At 38.0% G+C, this 18,583-nt stretch overlaps 1 protein-coding gene and 1 long non-coding RNA gene across 3 annotated transcripts in view; one reads left to right on the top strand and one right to left on the bottom strand.

The window, feature by feature from the left end:
• EPB41L4A (erythrocyte membrane protein band 4.1 like 4A) overlaps nucleotides 1–18,583 on the top strand; it is a 260,597-nt gene that overhangs the window by 152,484 nt on the left and 89,530 nt on the right. For both annotated transcript variants that reach the window (XM_054487859.2, XM_054487860.2), the window contains 5 exons: nucleotides 5,625–5,722; nucleotides 6,933–7,053; nucleotides 9,377–9,464; nucleotides 11,982–12,070; nucleotides 12,666–12,729. In XM_054487859.2, the coding sequence (XP_054343834.1) occupies nucleotides 5,625–5,722; nucleotides 6,933–7,053; nucleotides 9,377–9,464; nucleotides 11,982–12,070; nucleotides 12,666–12,729 (460 nt within the window). The remainder of the gene's footprint in view (nucleotides 1–5,624; nucleotides 5,723–6,932; nucleotides 7,054–9,376; nucleotides 9,465–11,981; nucleotides 12,071–12,665; nucleotides 12,730–18,583) is intronic.
• The window catches only part of LOC129036552 (uncharacterized), a 28,706-nt gene continuing 24,768 nt past the window's right edge, over nucleotides 14,646–18,583 (bottom strand). Inside the window, exon 4 of the long non-coding RNA XR_008502591.2 lies at nucleotides 14,646–15,089. This is a non-coding gene — a long non-coding RNA (uncharacterized LOC129036552). The remainder of the gene's footprint in view (nucleotides 15,090–18,583) is intronic.

Here is an 18,583-nt window from a genome sequence, read left to right as displayed (position 1 = left end):
AGTCCCCGCTTGTGTTCTAAGATGTTTTCTGAAGTAAATGAAACTGGGGGGACTTTCAGGTCATATATTCTGAACTCCACCCTTGTAGGACATTTCTGACACATCAGCCAGCTTCCTATTAAGCACTTTTATGTAGGAAACCTGCTTTGAAAAGCACTAAGAAATTCAATAAGAAATAATAATTCCCTGATGGTCTATGCAGAATAAATCTGATCTCTCTTTTCTTTATTAGTACTGTAAATAATTCGTGTCCTCAGGAGACCTGTTAAACTTATTTTCAGTTCTGATTCAAAACATGACATCCTTCCCTGTACTGTGTGTCCTTCATAGCTCTGTATCCTCCACAGATTTGGTAAGTATAATACATACATTGGTTAAAAAGACAGGCTTGGGAATCAGAAAGGCTGAAGTCTGCATCCTTGCTTTGTCATTCACTGGTTCTGTAATCCTGAGAAGATTACATAGACTTTTGTAAAGTCTCAGTTTTTTCATCCGTGCAATAGGATTATAGTATTTCTTCAAAAAGATGCTTGGAGGAATACGTAAGAGTGTACTTGCAAAGTACTTACCATGATGCAAAGATGTGAGTGTTCAATAATGATAAAGGTAGCTGACATGGAAATAATGATTATTGTTTTATATTTTCAAATTATTGATTAAAACATTTGGAAAAGACCAGCTTGGAGCCCTGAGATAGGTCTTCTTGCATGTTTAAGTCAATCCAGTAATCAGACCCTTCTTATTGTAGGTGTTAATTTAACTATGAATCATTTTACTATCCCCTCTAGCCTGCATTTCTTGAATTTGTATGTCAAGACAGAATGCACTTACACTTCATTCATTAACTATCTGGAATACCATGTTCCAGTGTGCTGAGTAAAAGGAGTTTCAGTGGTGACCAGGGCAAGATCTGGTTTCAGTCTGCCTGAAGAGAGAATCTGTCAGTTGTCGTGCTGACAGCCCTATCTGAAATGTCATTGGAATTTCCCTGAACTTTTAAGGATCTTAAAACTCTTTCTAAAAAAAGAAAATAATGTTAGTTCTAGATGACTCATTCATAATACTTTTTAGAGTCTCAAAACAGGTGTTTGATTTTTTTCTTAGTTTTTAAAATAATATTTCACAGCATTTTGCTGTGGATTGATATTAAGTTCATGTCTTCTTTTTGCAACCCAGAATCTTCCCTTGGTGAAGATGGGTTTGTTTTATTTAGCTTCTTCACTTCCTGTGTGACCTTCAGTCCTATGCTTACTTTCTGAGTCCCTGTCTCCTCCTTTCACTGAAGGTAACGGTCCTCATCTACCTCAGAGTTAAGGGTTACATTTCCTTATGGAAGCGAAAGGACTTTGTGAGCTTTAAAGAACTATGTAAATGTAAGGTGATGTTACTGCTATTTGTTTCCGTATTTTCATCATTGGTTTTAAACTTTAGAGGTGAAAGAGTTATGATTTTCTCTACTGTTTTTCTGCTAAGTCGTATGTGCCATTTTTCTGCATTATTTAATATCATGTTATGATTTAAATGTTTCCCTTTGACTCTCATATTTAAGTTTTATCGAGACTGGTTAGATAAAATGCTGTGTTCCTGCTCTTTGTGGGATGAAGGTAACGATCACAGTCCTTATTACCTCTGTGTAGGTTGGTACTCTCCTCTCGGTTCTCCTGTTTCACATTCAACTAGCACCTAAAATGAAACTCCTCCCTGTCCCTACATCCTTCAGTTTTCTCAGCAGGGTCTCAAGTCATTAGAAGGTGCACTTTAGGATTCTTTGGTGTGAGCATTCATGACTGTTCTTGGCCAGGAATCTTACAGGAGCCTTCTGTTTTGAGCTTCTGTCTCTCTGCCCCTTCTTTAAGAAAGTCCTCGTCTGTTCTTCTTGCCTCTAATTGCTAAATTGTTAATGGTCCTCAACAACTTGTACATCCTTGGTGTCAATTTAGCTCTTTTCAACATGCATTAGATAAATAGAAAACTGTGAGGCCAATATTTCAGGCCTGTCTCTCGTGTTGTACTGGTGGTGGTGGCGGTGTGTTAAGTACAGATAGAGTGGAAGACAGAATGCTCCTTCCCACCTAGAACTCAAAATCTCAGGGGCAGTGCATATACATCGGTTTGTTAGTTTACATAAGGAGGTAACCAGAAACTGCTTCATGAAGCCTCTGCTGTGTACCACAATGTATTCTGGAAACTTCCTTGTTAAGCAGATATTTTTAGTTAGCATTTTTCCCCAGTATGCTACAATGTAACTAGAGTCACAGTACAATTTATTGCCCAAACTCTGACACTTCAGAGAATGATGAACTGAGTTATTAATAATTATATATTCATAATAGGCATAAATCAGTACTCTCCTAGGCAGACTGGCACATAGGTTCATCCTAATTAAAACCAGAGATAACCGAGGGCTCAAGCATTCAATCATAGCTTTAATCAGAATGACACAGAAGGAAAGACTCAGCAACTCTAACTTGTTCTAATTTAAATAAAATATTAAATTTACTATAAACCCCATAAAATATACAAAATAAGCAATATATAGTTACTTTAAAATAGGCCCTGAGACACTATAAAATGTTTAACATATGAAAATATGATTTTACTTTATCACAAATTTGCCTTATGACTCTACTAAGATGCTTACTGTAATAAAAATCAAGTTTTAAATTAAAAATAGTTTGTTTGCCTTCAGTTTTTGATGTGTTTTTTTTTAATGCAGGGAGTTAAAGATCTGTGATATCTTTAAAGGCAGGCTATCCAGGGAAGTTTGAATAGATGTTTTTTTTCTTTATGAATTTCTCAGAGACAGCAAATGATGTTACCAGTTTTTAGAATTTTGTCTGTTTATCCATGTATCCAACTTGCAAATCAACAAGTATTTATTAAGCAGCTACTATGTGCTGAGCCCTAGATACTGGGAATGCAGTTACTAATGTGATGTGGCTCCTGTTTCTTTGTATCTGTTTGTCTGTGTTTCAGCTCTTTGTTTTCTAATACATATTTTTAATCTCTGTTCCTCTGTTCCTCTTTCCTTTTGTCTTTGAAGCAGATGTCTATCATTTCTGTATTTGGCAGAAGATTTGATTGTCTAGTCAGATGTTAAAGTGTTTTTTTTTTTGTTTTTTTTTTGTTTTTTTGAGAGAAAGTCTTATTCTGTTGCCCAGGCTGGAGTGCAGTGGCGCAGTTATGGTTCACTGCAACCTCAACCTTCTGGGCTCAGACGATCCTCCTGCCTCAGCATCCCAAGTAGCTATGACTACATGCATGTACCCCCATGCCTGGCTGATTTGTTTTTTTAGAGATGGGGTTATCACTGTGTTGTCCTTGCTTGTCTCAAACTCTTGGCCTCAAGCAATCCTCTTTCCACAGCCTCCCAAAGTACTGGGGTTAAGGTGTGAACCACCGTGCACAAAGTCTTAATAGAGGAAAAGAAATTTGCATCTCTGACCAATTTCTTAAAAAAATACACTTCAGGAAAAGAAATTTGAAGATGCCAATAGAGAAGGAGGAGGGTGTAGTAAAATGGAAGTTTCCAGCAGCAAGCAGTGATAATTGTCACAGTTGTCTCTTTTGTTTATAAGGTTTTTTTTGTTTGTTTTTTTGAGGAAGGGTCTTGCTCTGTCACCCAGGCTGGGGTGCAGTGGCGCAATCTCAGCTCATGGCAGCCTCTGCCTCCTGGGTTCAAATGATTCTCCTGCCTCAACTTCCCAAGTAGCTGGGACTACAGGCACGTGCCACCACTTCTAACTTTTGTATTTTTAGTAGAGAAAGGGTTTCACCATGTTGGCCTGGCTGGTCTTGAACTCCTGATCTCAGGTGATCCACCTGCCTCAGCCTCCCAAAGTGCTGAGCCACCATGCCCACTCTTGTTTATAAGGTTTTGTATTTAAGTTCTCCTAATTTTACTTGACTCTGCTTTTCTCCGCTCCAAGAGGAGCACTGATGATCGTTATCAGGTGGATTTAATGCTCAGATGAACATTCAGGGAATTGAAAATAGTTAAATAGGGTTGGAAAAAGGTGTGCAAATTATGGAACAGGGTGGTCACTGATCAGCGGCGAGAAGTGACCCAAGAAGTAAGCAGAAGAAAGAAGAAGTCAGTTTTACAAGCTATCTTAAGGAGCTTGAACTTTATCCTAAAGGCAAAGGGAAGTCTTTTGAGGGTTGTTGTTTTTTTTTAACTGAAAAAGTGACATGATCCTGTTTACATCTTAAGAATCCTGCTTGCCTCTTGGGAGGATTGGAAGGAAAGTAAGTATGAGTGATGGCAGAACAGTTAGGAGGAGGTTTTAGAAGTTTAGAAGAGCGCGACGTGGTCTAGGGGATGGAGAGTATAGATTTCAGAAACAGCATATTTGGTGATTGAATGTGGGTGCTAGGGATGATTACACGTTGTACCCAGGTTTATTTTACGTGGACATCTGAAGGTGGGGGTGCCATTTACTGAAATGGGCAGTGGGGAAACATGGGACATTGAGCAAATTTTCTCTGAAACATATGGTTGCAATAAAAGTTGATGCCAATCTTCTTGAAATAATCAATGTGGCATCTAATATCTAACACAAATGTAACATTTCCTCACTGAGGGCTTTGGTTGTGAGCATTTGGAGAAAGATATTTAATATAGCTGATTATTATAATTGATTTCCTTTGTTTTTTTTCTTCCCTTCCCAATAACATAGAGTCACCTTACAAAACAGAAGTCACAAAAGGACACGCTGAAGTGTGTGAGAGTATGTGTGCATGTGTGTAAGTGCTAGCATCTGAGGATGATGTGGATGGTTAATTATGTTGGTTCATAAACCTCTGGCCCCTCTCAGTCCACTAACAGAATAGCTGAATAAGAAAAAAAGTAAAACTAATCAAAGTTACATAACATCCTGATTGATAGAGTTCTAGGGTCAGATTGCTTGGGTTCTAGCTCTAACTCTGCTGCTTAATTCATTGTGAGGTCCTGGACAAGTTATTTCACCCCTGAGTCTATCAGTTTTCTCATCTGCACAATGGAGAAAATAATATACTGTCTTCATTTTTAATGTCTTCACCTAAGTTATTATACGTAAATTACTTAGGATGAGTTACTGTATAGTGTTTAGAACACTGCATGACATTACATTATAACAGGTTTTCTTTTGGCAACATGGAATGAGTAGATAATAGGCAGAGTGTTACGTAATATAGGTTGGGTCTTTGTGATTTCTTTCTCCCAGTAAGAGCATGTTGTGGTGGCAGTGGCAGTAATGATAGCTTAAAAGAGCTTGGAGTTATCCTTTGCATTCACACTGTGAGGTGGATGCTGTCAACTGTTCCAGTTTTGTAGATGGGGAGGCTGGCTGTTGGAGAGGTTAAGCAGCAGCCCAAGGCTACAGAGGTAGTGAATGCCGGGGCTGGAAAGTAAGCCAAGCAGTTGAACTTGAAAGCCGCACTTTTTAGCCACAACCCTGTATTGCCTCTGTAAGGTATGTTTAAGTAGTTCCTGTTCACTCAACAGCCCCCTCACACAAGAATGGGGGGTGGCTTTATTTTAATTGAAGGTGATTGGTTGTTAACCTTGATTATCAGGGTTTGAAACCTCAGGTTTGAGTAGTGTAAGAGATCGTTAATCTCTCTTTTTGTTTCTCTTTTAGATATCAGTTTTTCTTGCAGGTGAAGCAAGATGTCCTTCAGGGCCGCCTGCCCTGTCCTGTCAACATTGCTGCTCAGCTGGGAGCGTATGCCATCCAGTGTAGGTGCCACTTAAGCATATTTGTCTCAGAAATGTCTGGAGAAAGTATTTGCATTTTTAAAAGCGAGTTTACATACTAAAACTCTTCTTATCCATGAGATTTTGCAAAAAAAAAAATTGAATTTATTTGGAATTCAAGTTTTGTTCAGTGTTCCTTCAGAAGAGGTAAAAATGGAGCCAAGTACAAATCCCTTATGGTAGGTCGTATGGAGGTTTAGTCACTGGAATAGCATTGATTCTTGATTAAGTGGAGGGTCTAACAATCTGTTCTATCTACATCTCATCTGAGTTTATTGATTTTCCTCCCCACACCCTCTCCCAAGCTTCTATGTGTCCCATTGCTCCTGCATTGCTGTTGTGAAGAGTCTGCATGGCCAGGTGCCATCGCTAGGTTCAGCATGTGGCATGGGTGTTGAGCTCAGTGCTCTTCAGCTCTTTGTGTTAATATGGTGGCTGTGTGGGGTGGCTCCAGGATGCATTGTCATTTTGGAGACTAAGGCTGAGACTACTTCTAGTAACAATTATACACCTTCTAAGAATCAAGCTAGATGTGGGGAGAATGAGATAGCATGGTCCTTGCCCTTGTGGCACTTGCAGACTAAAAATAATCTAGAAGAAATATGCTAAGAAAAATGTCATATAGATGAACTGGGTTGGGGCTTGCAAGGTAGATTAACATAGGAAGAAGCATTTGTATAGGAGTAATATAGTGGGCTGTCTGGTATCATTTTGCTTCTTTGTGTAAATTGTAATGGGATATGTGCAGCATTGTATTGTGTTTCCATGATCATTATTTCAGGCAAAGGTGTATTGAATCACATGCACTATTTCTTGGTGTCATTATCTGAGAGGATATATTGAGGTCATGGTTGTTTTTCACTTCCAGCATTTCCAATGTTTGTACTTGAAATGCTGTTTACAACATTTTACTTCACATACGTTGTTAAGAGTAATTGAAGTAAAAATGATGATGTTATTATAGTCTTTGGGAATGCAAAAATAAAGAACTTCTGTTTTTAAGTCCAGAATTTGTTGCTGCCTTTCATATATGCTCATCAGAGTTGTTTTAGTAAAATTATTTAGTTGTCTTATATGTGAATTTTAATAAGACATTTGAAAAAATGTTTAAGCATGTTAGGAATATTTTATTTCTATGTTTTAAGGACTATTTTCCTAAAATGGAAAAAACTATGATATCTTTCTTTTTTAGCGGAGCTTGGAGATTATGACCCATATAAACATACTGCAGGATATGTATCTGAGTACCGCTTTGTTCCTGATCAGAAGGAAGAACTTGAAGAAGCCATAGAAAGGATTCATAAAACTGTAATGTAAGAATCATTACACCATGTCTTATTGCATCATCCATCTGTCATCATCTTCTGATATTCACAAGAAAAGTTTCTAGAATGATAAATTCTTCACCTGTGCATTTAATATTCTGATACTCCTCTTTGTATAGCTTAACTGCTTTTAACTCTAAAATGCTCATCGAAAACTTCAGTAATTTAAAAAGTGTAAAGGAGAAAGTAATTTCAATATGTAAAGTTACCATTTTTTGGTCAATGGCCTTTCAGACATCTCTTTGTATGTACAATTTCCCAGACAAAATTTGTTGTACATAGGTTCATGTATTTATGATATTACATAGTGGAATCATTCTGTAAATACTAGATTTTGCGGTCTTTTTTTTTCAGTCACCAGTATCTTGTGAAATTAATCTTTCAGCTATAAATATGTTTAATCACAATAATTTTTAACCATAAATGCATTAATATATTCTTCAGTGTTTCCTCTGTCTGAAGTATCCCAGTTCTTCACAGTTATAAGCCAAGTCCTGTTCAGGCCATAGCAATGAGTCTGGAAATAGTGATGATGCCAGTGTGAAACCTTTGAGGGTGTTGTGTTAACATCGCATGCATTTCTGAGAGTAGGCATGCTCCCCTAGTAGGATTTTCAATTCATGGCCTATAGCATTGAAGTTATAATTTCATTATAGTTATTTTGGTTAAATTCTTTACACTGGTTAACATTGCTTTATTCCCTGTTATGTAACACTCCCTCTTGAATATGCTTGGTTTCAGATCTATTATAGTTAAGGAAAAAAAAATGGCTGGGCGTGGTGGCTCACGCCTGCAATCCCAGCACTTTGGGAGGCCGAGGCAGGTAGATCACCTGAGGTCGGGAGTTTCAGAACAGCCTGGCCAAAATGGTGAAATCCCATCTCTACTGAAAATACAAAAATTAGCCGCATGTGGTGGCATGTGCCTGTAATCTCAGTTACTTGGGAGGCTGAGGCAGGAGAATCGCTTGAACCCGGGAGGCAGAGGTTGCAGTGAGCTGAGATCACGCCATTGCACTCCAGCCTGGGCAACAAGAGTGAAACTCCATCTCAAAAAAAAAAAAAGAAAACAATGTAGAATTAATCTGGTCACAAAAAAATGTTTGCGTAAAGGATCCGTTTCAGTGAATGTAGAAGCAGAAGTCAGCTGCTGAATTGCAATCAGAGGAAGAGGCCCTCTATGTTGTATTAGCATGCACTAGAAGGCTCTCCAACCTGATTGTAGAGTCCTTCATTTTCAGATTCTGCTGAAGTAGATGCTCAGAGAGTGCTTGTTATAACGTTAGGAAGGGGAATGTGTTTGGCACATTCTGAGAGTACTGATTCTACTAGGGGTTTCAAAACACAATTATATATTGAAATTATCAAGGATCTTTGGGTAAAGGTTCTCATGTGTTTTAGATGATAGTGTTGACATTGTGACTGTTATTTCTAAGAATAAAGCTTGATCAAGGTGTGGTGTGTCTAATTTGATGAACATTCTTCATGGATTTCAAAAGTATGGTACGTTGGTGGTTTTCCAGTGCATTGTGGCTGAAATGAAATATGTCACTGCAGGATTTCTTAATTTTTAAGATTTGACCTCCTTTGGTTATCTATTAAAATCTCAATCTCTCTCTCTCTGTCTCTCTCTCTCACACACACACACACACACTCGCTTGCACATGCATATTTAACTCTTCTGTGCAGATTTCTGGCTGATGCTCACCCTCATCAGGAATGAATGCTGTTTTCTTTATATTACCACCAATGAAGATTTTGGGAAGAATTCTGTACTCTGTATTAAGAAAATGACAAGCATTTTTTACAATCTCTGTACATTAATCAATGTATTTTCAAACTACACATGTGCTCAGGAGATCTCGGTATGATCCCAGTTGGGTGGTGGCGGCCCCATTCTCTTCCTCCTGCCGACCATTGCTCTGGTTCCCTTTGCTTTGGATGGAGAGCTGCTGGTGCACAGAGACATTTTACTCTTTGTGAAGGGGATGGTGTTTAATTTGAGTGCTTATATTCTCAATAACCTCTTTAGGAGTTTCTGAAACGGAGAATTTTTAATATATGCTGGGACATTGGGGATAGGCTATAATGAGCCAGAATGGATTTGGTAAATGAAATTAATATAAGTATCACTTCAGAGTATAAAATTTTGTCACCAAGAAGCAAAGGCCTTCTTGAAATAGAAGGACTTATGTTTGCGTCAGTAAAAAGTATTCTTTGTTTTCCCAATGAATACAATGAAGATAGTTTGCATCCCTGTAAGTGCAGTAGCTGCTGTAAAATAAGGCTCTTTGTTTTTGTGCTGGGTATAGGGGTCAGGCTCCTTCTGAGGCTGAGCTGAATTACTTGAGGACTGCCAAATCCCTGGAGATGTATGGCGTTGACCTCCATCCCGTCTATGTGAGTAACATTTAATTAACACAAAATATTTTAAGCTGATGACATTTTTCTTAAAAAGTCACTGAGACTCCCAAAGGAAAGCTGCAGTCCTGTTGTTTAGCAAGCAGATGATACTTTTTTATCTATGTTTTTCTAACACAAAGCAGCTCTTGTGTTGATTAAATCCTAATGAGTTTTGCATAAAAATCTGTGATTATATTTCCATGTGTAGAAAACAATTAAGTGGGCTTGAAAACACAATCTGGATAACAGATCCAAAGGGCTTAGCTAAACATCAAAACAATATAAAATTGATGTATAGGCCAGGCGCGGTGGCTCATGCCTGTAAGTAAGTAATCCCAGCACTTGGGGAGGCTGAGGTGGGTGGATCACCTGAGGTCAGGAGTTTGAGACCAGCCTGGCCAACATGGCGAAACCCTGACTCTACTAAAAATACAAAAATTAGCTTGATGTGGTGGCGGGTGCCTGTAATCCCAGCTACTCGGGAGGCTGAGACAGGAGAATGGCTTGAACCACCTGGGAGGCAGAGGTTGCAGTGAGCCGAGATCATGCCACTGCACTCCAGCCTGGCAACGGAGCCAGACTCCATCTCAGAAAAAAAAAAAAAAAAAAAAAAGGTGTATAATTGACTGTATTAGACAGAAAACAGGAGGATTTTTCAAAAAATAGATTTTATGGCAACAAAACATAAATACAATCACTTGCCAGGTAAAGTGTGCGTTAGGCAATAGGCCAGGTGCAACTACTGTTGATTCTGTCAGTATGATGGTTACCACCTACTGTAGGTATCACTGCATTAATAGAAATATTTTTGCAGATTTTTTTCAGTGGTTTATGAAAACTTGCTGAATAGTCATCAGCAATTACACTGAATCTGCACTGAGTGTTCTGGATCCGGGTTTTAACCTTTGAGCTACTTCTCTTAGGCTACCAATTGATTATTCTATGTCAGTGAGATTAGAAAGCCTTTGCCTTTGAATTAAGAGGAGTGTGGATAGCAGTAGTTAAATTTTATTTGAGGAAATGAGCCAGGTACTTTATTCTTTATAGGAAATGAATTGCTGGAGAGTATTTATAGACTGATTTTTTTTAATCAATTGGATTATGGAACTCAGTTTTTAAAGAACCCTAATAAAACTTTCTCTAGTGCAAATAACACTCATGCAGTCATTTTGTATATGTCTTTTGCTCATTAGCATTTCCTCCAAGAAGAAACAATCTCATATTATTTTTACAGTTAGAAGCATTCCTGTTTAATGTGGCAATAAAAGCTATAGATTTTGGGGAAGAAGTAGTTCCCTGATATATTAGATTCCAATTTCATTAGGTCATTAATGCTTCATAGCACTGTCCTTTAAGAGTACTGCTAAAACTGTGGAATCATTATCGTTTTCCCTTCCCTCCCTTTAGCCACATTAATCTTGTTAGGGTTTTCAGTTTTTAAAAGAAAACATTCTATAGGAAATTTATAAAAAGAGTCTTCTGCAAAATGCTTCTACATTTGTATAATGTTTATCCTAACTAGAAATCACCTTTTGTTGATGGTAGAAATTTATGGCAAATGAGCTAGATTTATTAGACTCTTCAATGCATTCCTTTAAGATTTGAATTTTAAGAACTGAAAGTGGGCATTGGCAGGTATTCCTCCAAATGTATTGCTTTACGTTCTTTGTGAATATAATTTTGCAGGTTACCATTTATCTTAGAGTTGAAATAACATTATCACAAACAGTTCTGTGCATGTCCTTGGTATCCACTCTATGACTTTATCATTTTAAGATCTTATTTTTAAAATTTGGATTTATTATTGCCTTAAAATAAGGGTTCTCTAGTCTTTACCAGAAAAGATTGTACTTTTACATTTTTGAGCACTCTTAAAGTTATAGGTGGAAGTAGGAAGAAACATGATAGAGACTTCAGAAAATTCAAGTGTGTGTCTGCTAGTGACTGCCTAAACTTTTTAGGGAGAGTTGGGGTGAGGATGAAGTGGGTTTCATGATTGTCCGCCACAGAGATAAATCAAGCCATTCAAAAGCACCCTTGATAGAAGCCAGTGGTTCTCAGTCTTTGACTGCACAAAAGTATCACCTGGGAGACCTGTGTTTTTTCTGCTACTTTGGCCTCTTCATTAGAGATTCTGATTTAACTGTTTCTGGTAGTGCCCAGGCATCAGCATTTTAAGCTGCACAGTGATTCCAGTTAATACGCTGCTAGGGTTGAACACCACTGTGTAAGGAAAGTTGGGTAAGTCCCATTGGCCTGACTGGTAGTCCAGACTCATTTTAATGAACTGAAGTAACAAGTATGAAGAACACTAACAGAAAGTTTATTTTAAAACTTTGAAAAAAATAAGCAACAAGTTAGCTACTATCATAGTGTGTCTAGCTTTCTAGGCTGATGTCTTTCAAACATTAAATCCAATATTAATATAACAAATTATATTTGTATGGTCAATTATAGTTTGACAAAGAGATTTTATGTGAATATGTGATTATAGGCATATGTTTGTTTTTGCAGGGAGAAAACAAGTCTGAGTATTTCTTAGGATTAACTCCGGTTGGTGTTGTTGTCTACAAGAATAAAAAGCAAGTGGGGAAGTATTTCTGGTAGGTATGGCTTGAGAACAGAGTTGGCGTTGTATGATTTGGGCTTATGGACTCTTGTGTCAGTGAAAGAGTTGGGGAAAAGAAAACAGGTATTTTCCAGTGGTTGATAAATAAATGAATGAAATTGGTGTGAGTTTTCTCCTGTTGCACCTCAGTATATGTTTTCTCTGTAAATTTCAGACACTGTGATTCCAGACTCTCTTTTCCTTGGGAGTTGTGTGTAGTAGGATTTCTCACCCATTTCAGTATGTGCTGGTGGGCTGTGGATCCAGGACTATTCTGACTTTTAGCTCCAAATGGGGATGAGTTGGAGAGACGGGGAAGCCCATGGCTCTGCACTGTGTTTGGGAAGGCAGCACTGCCACAGTCTGGGGATTCTAAGGTCATTGTGCATTTAGTGGAGAAGCATAGGACAATGAGAATGGAGTTTTCATTAGAGTGTATGGGGAACTCTCTCTGTCCTTGTATGTACTGGGTATGGAGCAGTATATAAAGGAGCCAGTATTCACCAGTCTTTTTCCACTGGACACTTCCCTGATTTTCTGAAAGGTTAATACTTAAAAACAGCAACAACACCATCTGCTTTGTTTTTTAGGCCTCGGATTACAAAGGTTCACTTCAAGGAGACTCAATTTGAACTCAGAGTACTGGGAAAAGATGTAAGTTTCCAAGCCCGTAGCTTAAATTAGAAGAGGGGTGTCTTGTGTGTTCATTTATAGCTTAAAAGACATTGTAAAGAAATGTTTTCTTCAGCTCCTTCCACATGAAACCAGGTTAATTATCTCACATGCACAGCTTCTCAAGGAAGGAAAGGGAAGTGAATAGAAATGAATGAGAGGGTAATGGAGAAATGGGCATTTTAGATTTAACAAAGGAAAGCAAAACCTTTCTAAGGCAGAGGAGAGAATAGGAGGTGATCATTGTTTTTAGTGTAATTTGCTTTCCGGTACTCTCTGTGAGGGTTGAAGGTAGGAGTTATAATCAGAAGGGTATAGCCTGCATTCAGGACTGCCAAAATGCGTTCTAATTTTGCTCTAATGTAAATTAAACAACCTTTTGGGAGTCTCACTTCTGCTGTTTCCCTCATTGAGTGTGATAGACAAACCAGATGGAAATTCTGGATGCTTTCAAGGGAGAATGTAAAAATGCCGGCCTTTGCTTTGCAACTTGGCAATGTCCTCTGGGAGTATTTGGGTAATGGGCACAGAACTTGTCAGTGCCTGGATGTGCTTTCATGCCTTGATGTGTGTCTTTGAGAAAAATGGTCAGAAGAAGGTAAGGATGTGAAAGCTTCCTTTTGATCTACCTGTGAAAATAATGCTTCATTGAAGTGCTACTACTGTAAACCACATATTATGGGATACATGAGTGAAAATATGATGTTTAATCTGTATGGGATACATGAGTGAAAACATGATATAGGAGAATCTACCCTTCTATCTCTTTGATACTAACTTTGTGCAGAACAAAAACTAAGTGGAGTTGAATTGATTTTCTTGATTAAAGAAAAGTAAATTGGTACTTATGCATGCACACATTGAGACACAGGAACAGTAGAGCTGCAGCTACATTTGGGGCATGGTATTTGGCAGAGTGCCTTACATGTAGTAGGTACTTCATAAGTATCTGTAGAATGGTCAATGAACTGATGCACTGAGACACTGTGTGCTGCCAAATCAGAAAACCTGATGCTACTCTTTGTTCTCCTAATAGGAAAAAAACATTATCTCATCCTGAACTATATGGCATGCTGCCATTTACTGATACAATTAAAATTGGATTTTGAAATGAGTTTTAACAACTTGTAAGGAAGGGAAATTCCAGATTTTTAAAGAAATGATAGTACAGAAGCCATATAGTTGTTCTTATGGTTTAGTTTGGAGGAAATCCAGTGTGTTCTTCAGCTCCTGATTAGACATCTCAATTTTAAAAGATGTGCATTATAATGTAAGACTGAATTAAAATCATTCGAAAAGTAGAGTAGCTAATTAGGAGGGTTTTGTAGTTTCTCCCTATGTTGCCCTTAGGTTCACATGAATAATAATTCATCTAAATAATAATAATGCAAGGAATAAGATCTGTTAAATTTATTTGAAAATAATGTTTCAAGTTTTTTTTTAGCAGAATATGATAATCAAAAGACTTATGGAAGTATTACTATTATTCAAAGTATTCTTTCATTGTAAGTTATTTTTGTGAGTGAGGTCCTCTGGTGAATGACTTTCATGTTACTATTACAGTGCCTTAAAATATATGTCTACTAATGTCTCAGGATAAATATTGGCAAAGTCCCAGCTAACCTGAACTTTCATCTTCTTGGACTTCATGATTAGGCAAAAACAACAGCAACAAAATTGATATCATCATGTTATTTTTCAAATGACAGTCTCCATCGAATGACCCTGTTTCCTGTGTACTCGGCTCAGGTGTCTCCCACCCCCACCTCATTCCTTCCCCAGCTTTGAGATGAAATGGATGTCTGGGGAGGCCCAAGGCACTGCACACTTCTAGGTCATTAAGCTCAATGTCAGTGATCTTTAATAAGGTAACAAAGCAGGTCATATAACTCAGAGGCTTGAATTAAAGGTTTTTTTTATTGCTATTAAGTATCACATTCATTTAGTCAAAGCGTTCTATTTCCTAAGTATTCTTGCTTGTGGTCTTTTCTCTTTCTCCACCAGGGTACCTCTCTGTGAGGCAGTGATTTACATAATGGTTGAATTAGGTTGATTATTATGGCGGCCTAACTGTACTCACAAATTGAATTTAAAAACCCCTTAAAACTCATCACTTGGAACAGTAATCACATTCAGCATGAAGAATGGTTGAAATGCTTATTCTGCTGGTTTGCTGGTCTGGTCAGAAAGACTTAGTATGGTCATTGCATTTAGGCCAAACTCAGATGCTTTCATGCATTAAACTTTCAAATAAGTACTGTGGTTTACATAGTTTTTTACAAAAAACTAAACTTTTAGTATAAAGATTGTACATGTTCACTGTAGAAAATCCAGAAAATACCCTGCAAAGAAGAAAATTAAAATTATTCATTATCCTAAAACTCAGAGGTAATGAATATTAATATTTTGATACAGTTGCTTCTAGATTTCACCCTATCAGTGTGAATGTGTATATATTTATACATACATGTAGATTATCCCCTATGTGGTTTTGTACATGCTTTTGTATTTTAGATTGTATCATAAGAATTTTCCCTTTTTTTGTTAAATTTATTCATATGTTCCTGCACGGTGTTTGATAAATTTTCTTTTTATGTGTTTTACTTTTTTTCTTGCTATTGTGGATGCAATCTTTTCTTTCTATTATCTCTTCTAACTGGTTTTTGATAGGAGAATTGAAAGCTGTGGAATTTTATTTATCTCAAATCTTCATTTTGCTGAATTCTTGTATTCCAGCTGAGTTCTTAATTTGATTCTCATAAATTTTTATAGGTATATCACTTGCAAATGAAAATAATTTATTCCTTCAATTCTACTGTTTAAATTTCACATTTATAGTGTTAGTCCGAACTTCTAGAAGAGTACTAAGTGTTATAGCAGTATAAGGCATCCTTGATTGGCTTTCTGTTTTAATGAAAATATCACTACTGTTTTATCACTGTGTGTTCTTGGTTTTAGGAATACGTGTTTTTTACTAGGTGTTGAAATTTTTTTAAGTTTATTATCAGATGGTTGATTTTCACTGAATACCTTGAGAACTAATTCAACTTGTTCTCATTACTTGTTTACTCATTCAACAACTTAGGCTTATTTCAAAATCCAGGGAAGAGATGATAGTGTCTCTATCTCAGTGCATCAAGGTGACAACAAAGTGCGGAGAAGCTGTTGGATTATGGATTTTACCACCAGGGTTTCCTGAATATGCGCAGATATGAGAGAGAGGAGTCCTGGTCACTTACACGAGTTTGGCCTGAGAAGCAGGAAGTATAAGTATAGAGCTATCATCAGGTGAGGTGGGGAAGGCTATGGATAGAGCAGACTTGAGGAGGAAGATCAGGAGTCCCGTTTTGAACATGTTGAACTTGAGATGTCCTTTAGACATCTAAGGGGAGATATTAAATAAGAAGTGAGCTATGTGAGCCTGGAGTTCAGTACCAAAGTCTGAGCAGAATATATAAATTTGAATATATAAAATGGGCATCTGCTACTTTTTGAAGCCACGAGACTACCTGAAATCACTAGGAGAATGAGTATAAATGAGAAAAGAAGAGAGAGAACCAGCAAAGGAGGCTGAAAAGAATCAGGCAGTGAGATAGAAGGAACAGTAATTATGCTGAATGCCAAGTAAAAGTCGTGTGTTAAGCATGTGTCAAATGATGCTGATATGTCATACAGGGTAAGGGCTGAGAATGGGCCACTGAATTTAGGAATGTAGGAGATCATTGACAAGGTGAGTTTCAGTAGATTGGAAGAGTGAGCTTCAACCCAGCAGTTCCCCTGTTAAGTATGTGTAACCTAGAGAGGTGTTCTGTGCAGCACTTATGTAAAAGTCAGAAAAAGAAATTAACCCAGAATTCCATTAACAGGGGAATGAACAAATAAACTGATGCATATTCATTAAGAAAAACCCATAAGAGAGGTAACAGGAAGATAAGAATTGGAGGTGGTGAGTGTGGACAACTCTTTGGAGGAGTTTTGGCACAAGGGGAATATACAGAAATATAGCTGGCAGGTACTGTGCCAGCATCAAGATATGAGGAGGGTGACTTTCAGGATGATACCCACTGTGAAAGACTGCAGAATTTCATTAACTGATGAGATCCAAAGCTGGGAGTTTTAGGGGGAAGGAAAGAGAACGGTCTGAAAGCAGCAATGTGGAGCAGGGAGGATCCTTCCCACTTTTAGGTTCAGAGATGGAAGAACAGTGGAGACAGAAGACACAGCCATCCCTTGAGGGCTACAGTGGAAACAGGGTCTTCAGAGAGAGCCGGGTGTCTCCTAGTGCAGGAAGGTGAAGGACATATGAGAGAACAGACTGAGGAGTGAGGGGGTTTGCTGATGAGAGGTCATGAATTCTAGAGGGCACAAAGCAAGGGTTTCAGGAGTTGGGTAGTGATGAAGAAAGAGACAGGCGAGGGGGAGTGCTGAGCATTATTTGGGGGTGACTGAGATACACAGAGATAAGGAGCATCATGAGAATTGGTCCAGTCGATTGGGAAGGGAGTGAGGATTGGGTTTCCATGTCTGTCTGTTCCCTCTGGAGATGTGGGGTAGAAGACCTAAAGAAGGTGGGGTGGTTCCAGCACACTGCCTGGTTCAGCCTGACCCTTCTTAGGGGAGGGCCTCTTTTACCTGTGGGCATGAGCTCAAACTCAGCACTTGAGAATGGATTGAGGACTTGCTGGGAAATTGGGTGTTACATTAACTCTGGGCTTCACTCTCCATGATCAGATGTGCATTTGAGAAAGCACACTCTGGCTGCAGGGTGGAACATTCCACAGACGTGAGCACAGAGGCAGACAGAGTAGGAGATGTGATCAAGGGGAGACAAGAGGGGACTCACTGCAAAGATGGAAAGAAGTGGGCAGATTTGGGAAGCATTTAGGGGGTTAAATTGTTTCTGATTGGTAGCAGATACAATGTTTTCGTGGAAAATAGGAATTTAGGATAATACTGGAATTTCTTGGTTTTGGCAACAAGAGGAGGATGTAATTCCTAACACAGGACTAAGCCCAGAATTTGGCATGTAGTAAGCACACTTGTGAAATAAATGAAAGAATGAATAAATGCTGCTGTGCTTACTTTTATGTATAATACCTCAGGAAACTAACCTCAGCTAAAGTTACCCCGTGTGACAGGATGTAGAACCAAAAGGTTCCTGGCAACTCTGGCTGTGAGTAATGAGATCCACTTGGTGGAACTCTCAGGCTTGCTTTAAGGAGGGTACATGGGAAGCAATGATGGCCAGGAGTCATCACTGTTTGTCAACAAGTGCAAGAGGTCTCACTTAGGTTAAGTCAAGGGTTCCTTTCACATTTTAAATGGTAATATAGATTTTTAAAAAGTATTTTTATTTGAAAACAATTCAAAATTTATTCAAAAAGTTGTAAAAATTAAAATATTACAAAGAACATATTCATTTACTGTTACCTAGAGTCACTTATGGTTAACATTTTACTTCACTTCCTTTGTTATTTGTGCCTTCTTTCTCTCCATACGCACACAGGCCTTTCTCTTTAGAACAGCTTGAGAGTAAGTTACGTATGTCATAGACTATAAATATGTAAGTGTGTATTTCCTAAGAATAGGGATATTCCAATGTAACTGCAGTATGGTTAACAACTTAATACATTAATAATGATGTAATACTTTTACCGTCTAGCTTCCATATTCCAATTTTGTTGGTTAACCCAATAATGTCCTTTTTAGCATTTCCCCCCTATGGTATAGAATTCAGATAACCTCCTTTAATCTGGAACACTTTCATAGCATTTTGTTATCTTTTATAAAATTGACATTTTAAAACAATACAGTTATACCCCACTGTTTTAAAACA

This window comes from Pongo pygmaeus, chromosome 4 (assembly GCF_028885625.2).
Source record: "Pongo pygmaeus isolate AG05252 chromosome 4, NHGRI_mPonPyg2-v2.0_pri, whole genome shotgun sequence".
Classification (NCBI taxonomy): Eukaryota; Metazoa; Chordata; class Mammalia; order Primates; family Hominidae; genus Pongo; species Pongo pygmaeus.
This window is presented reverse-complemented; position numbering and strand designations above follow the sequence as displayed.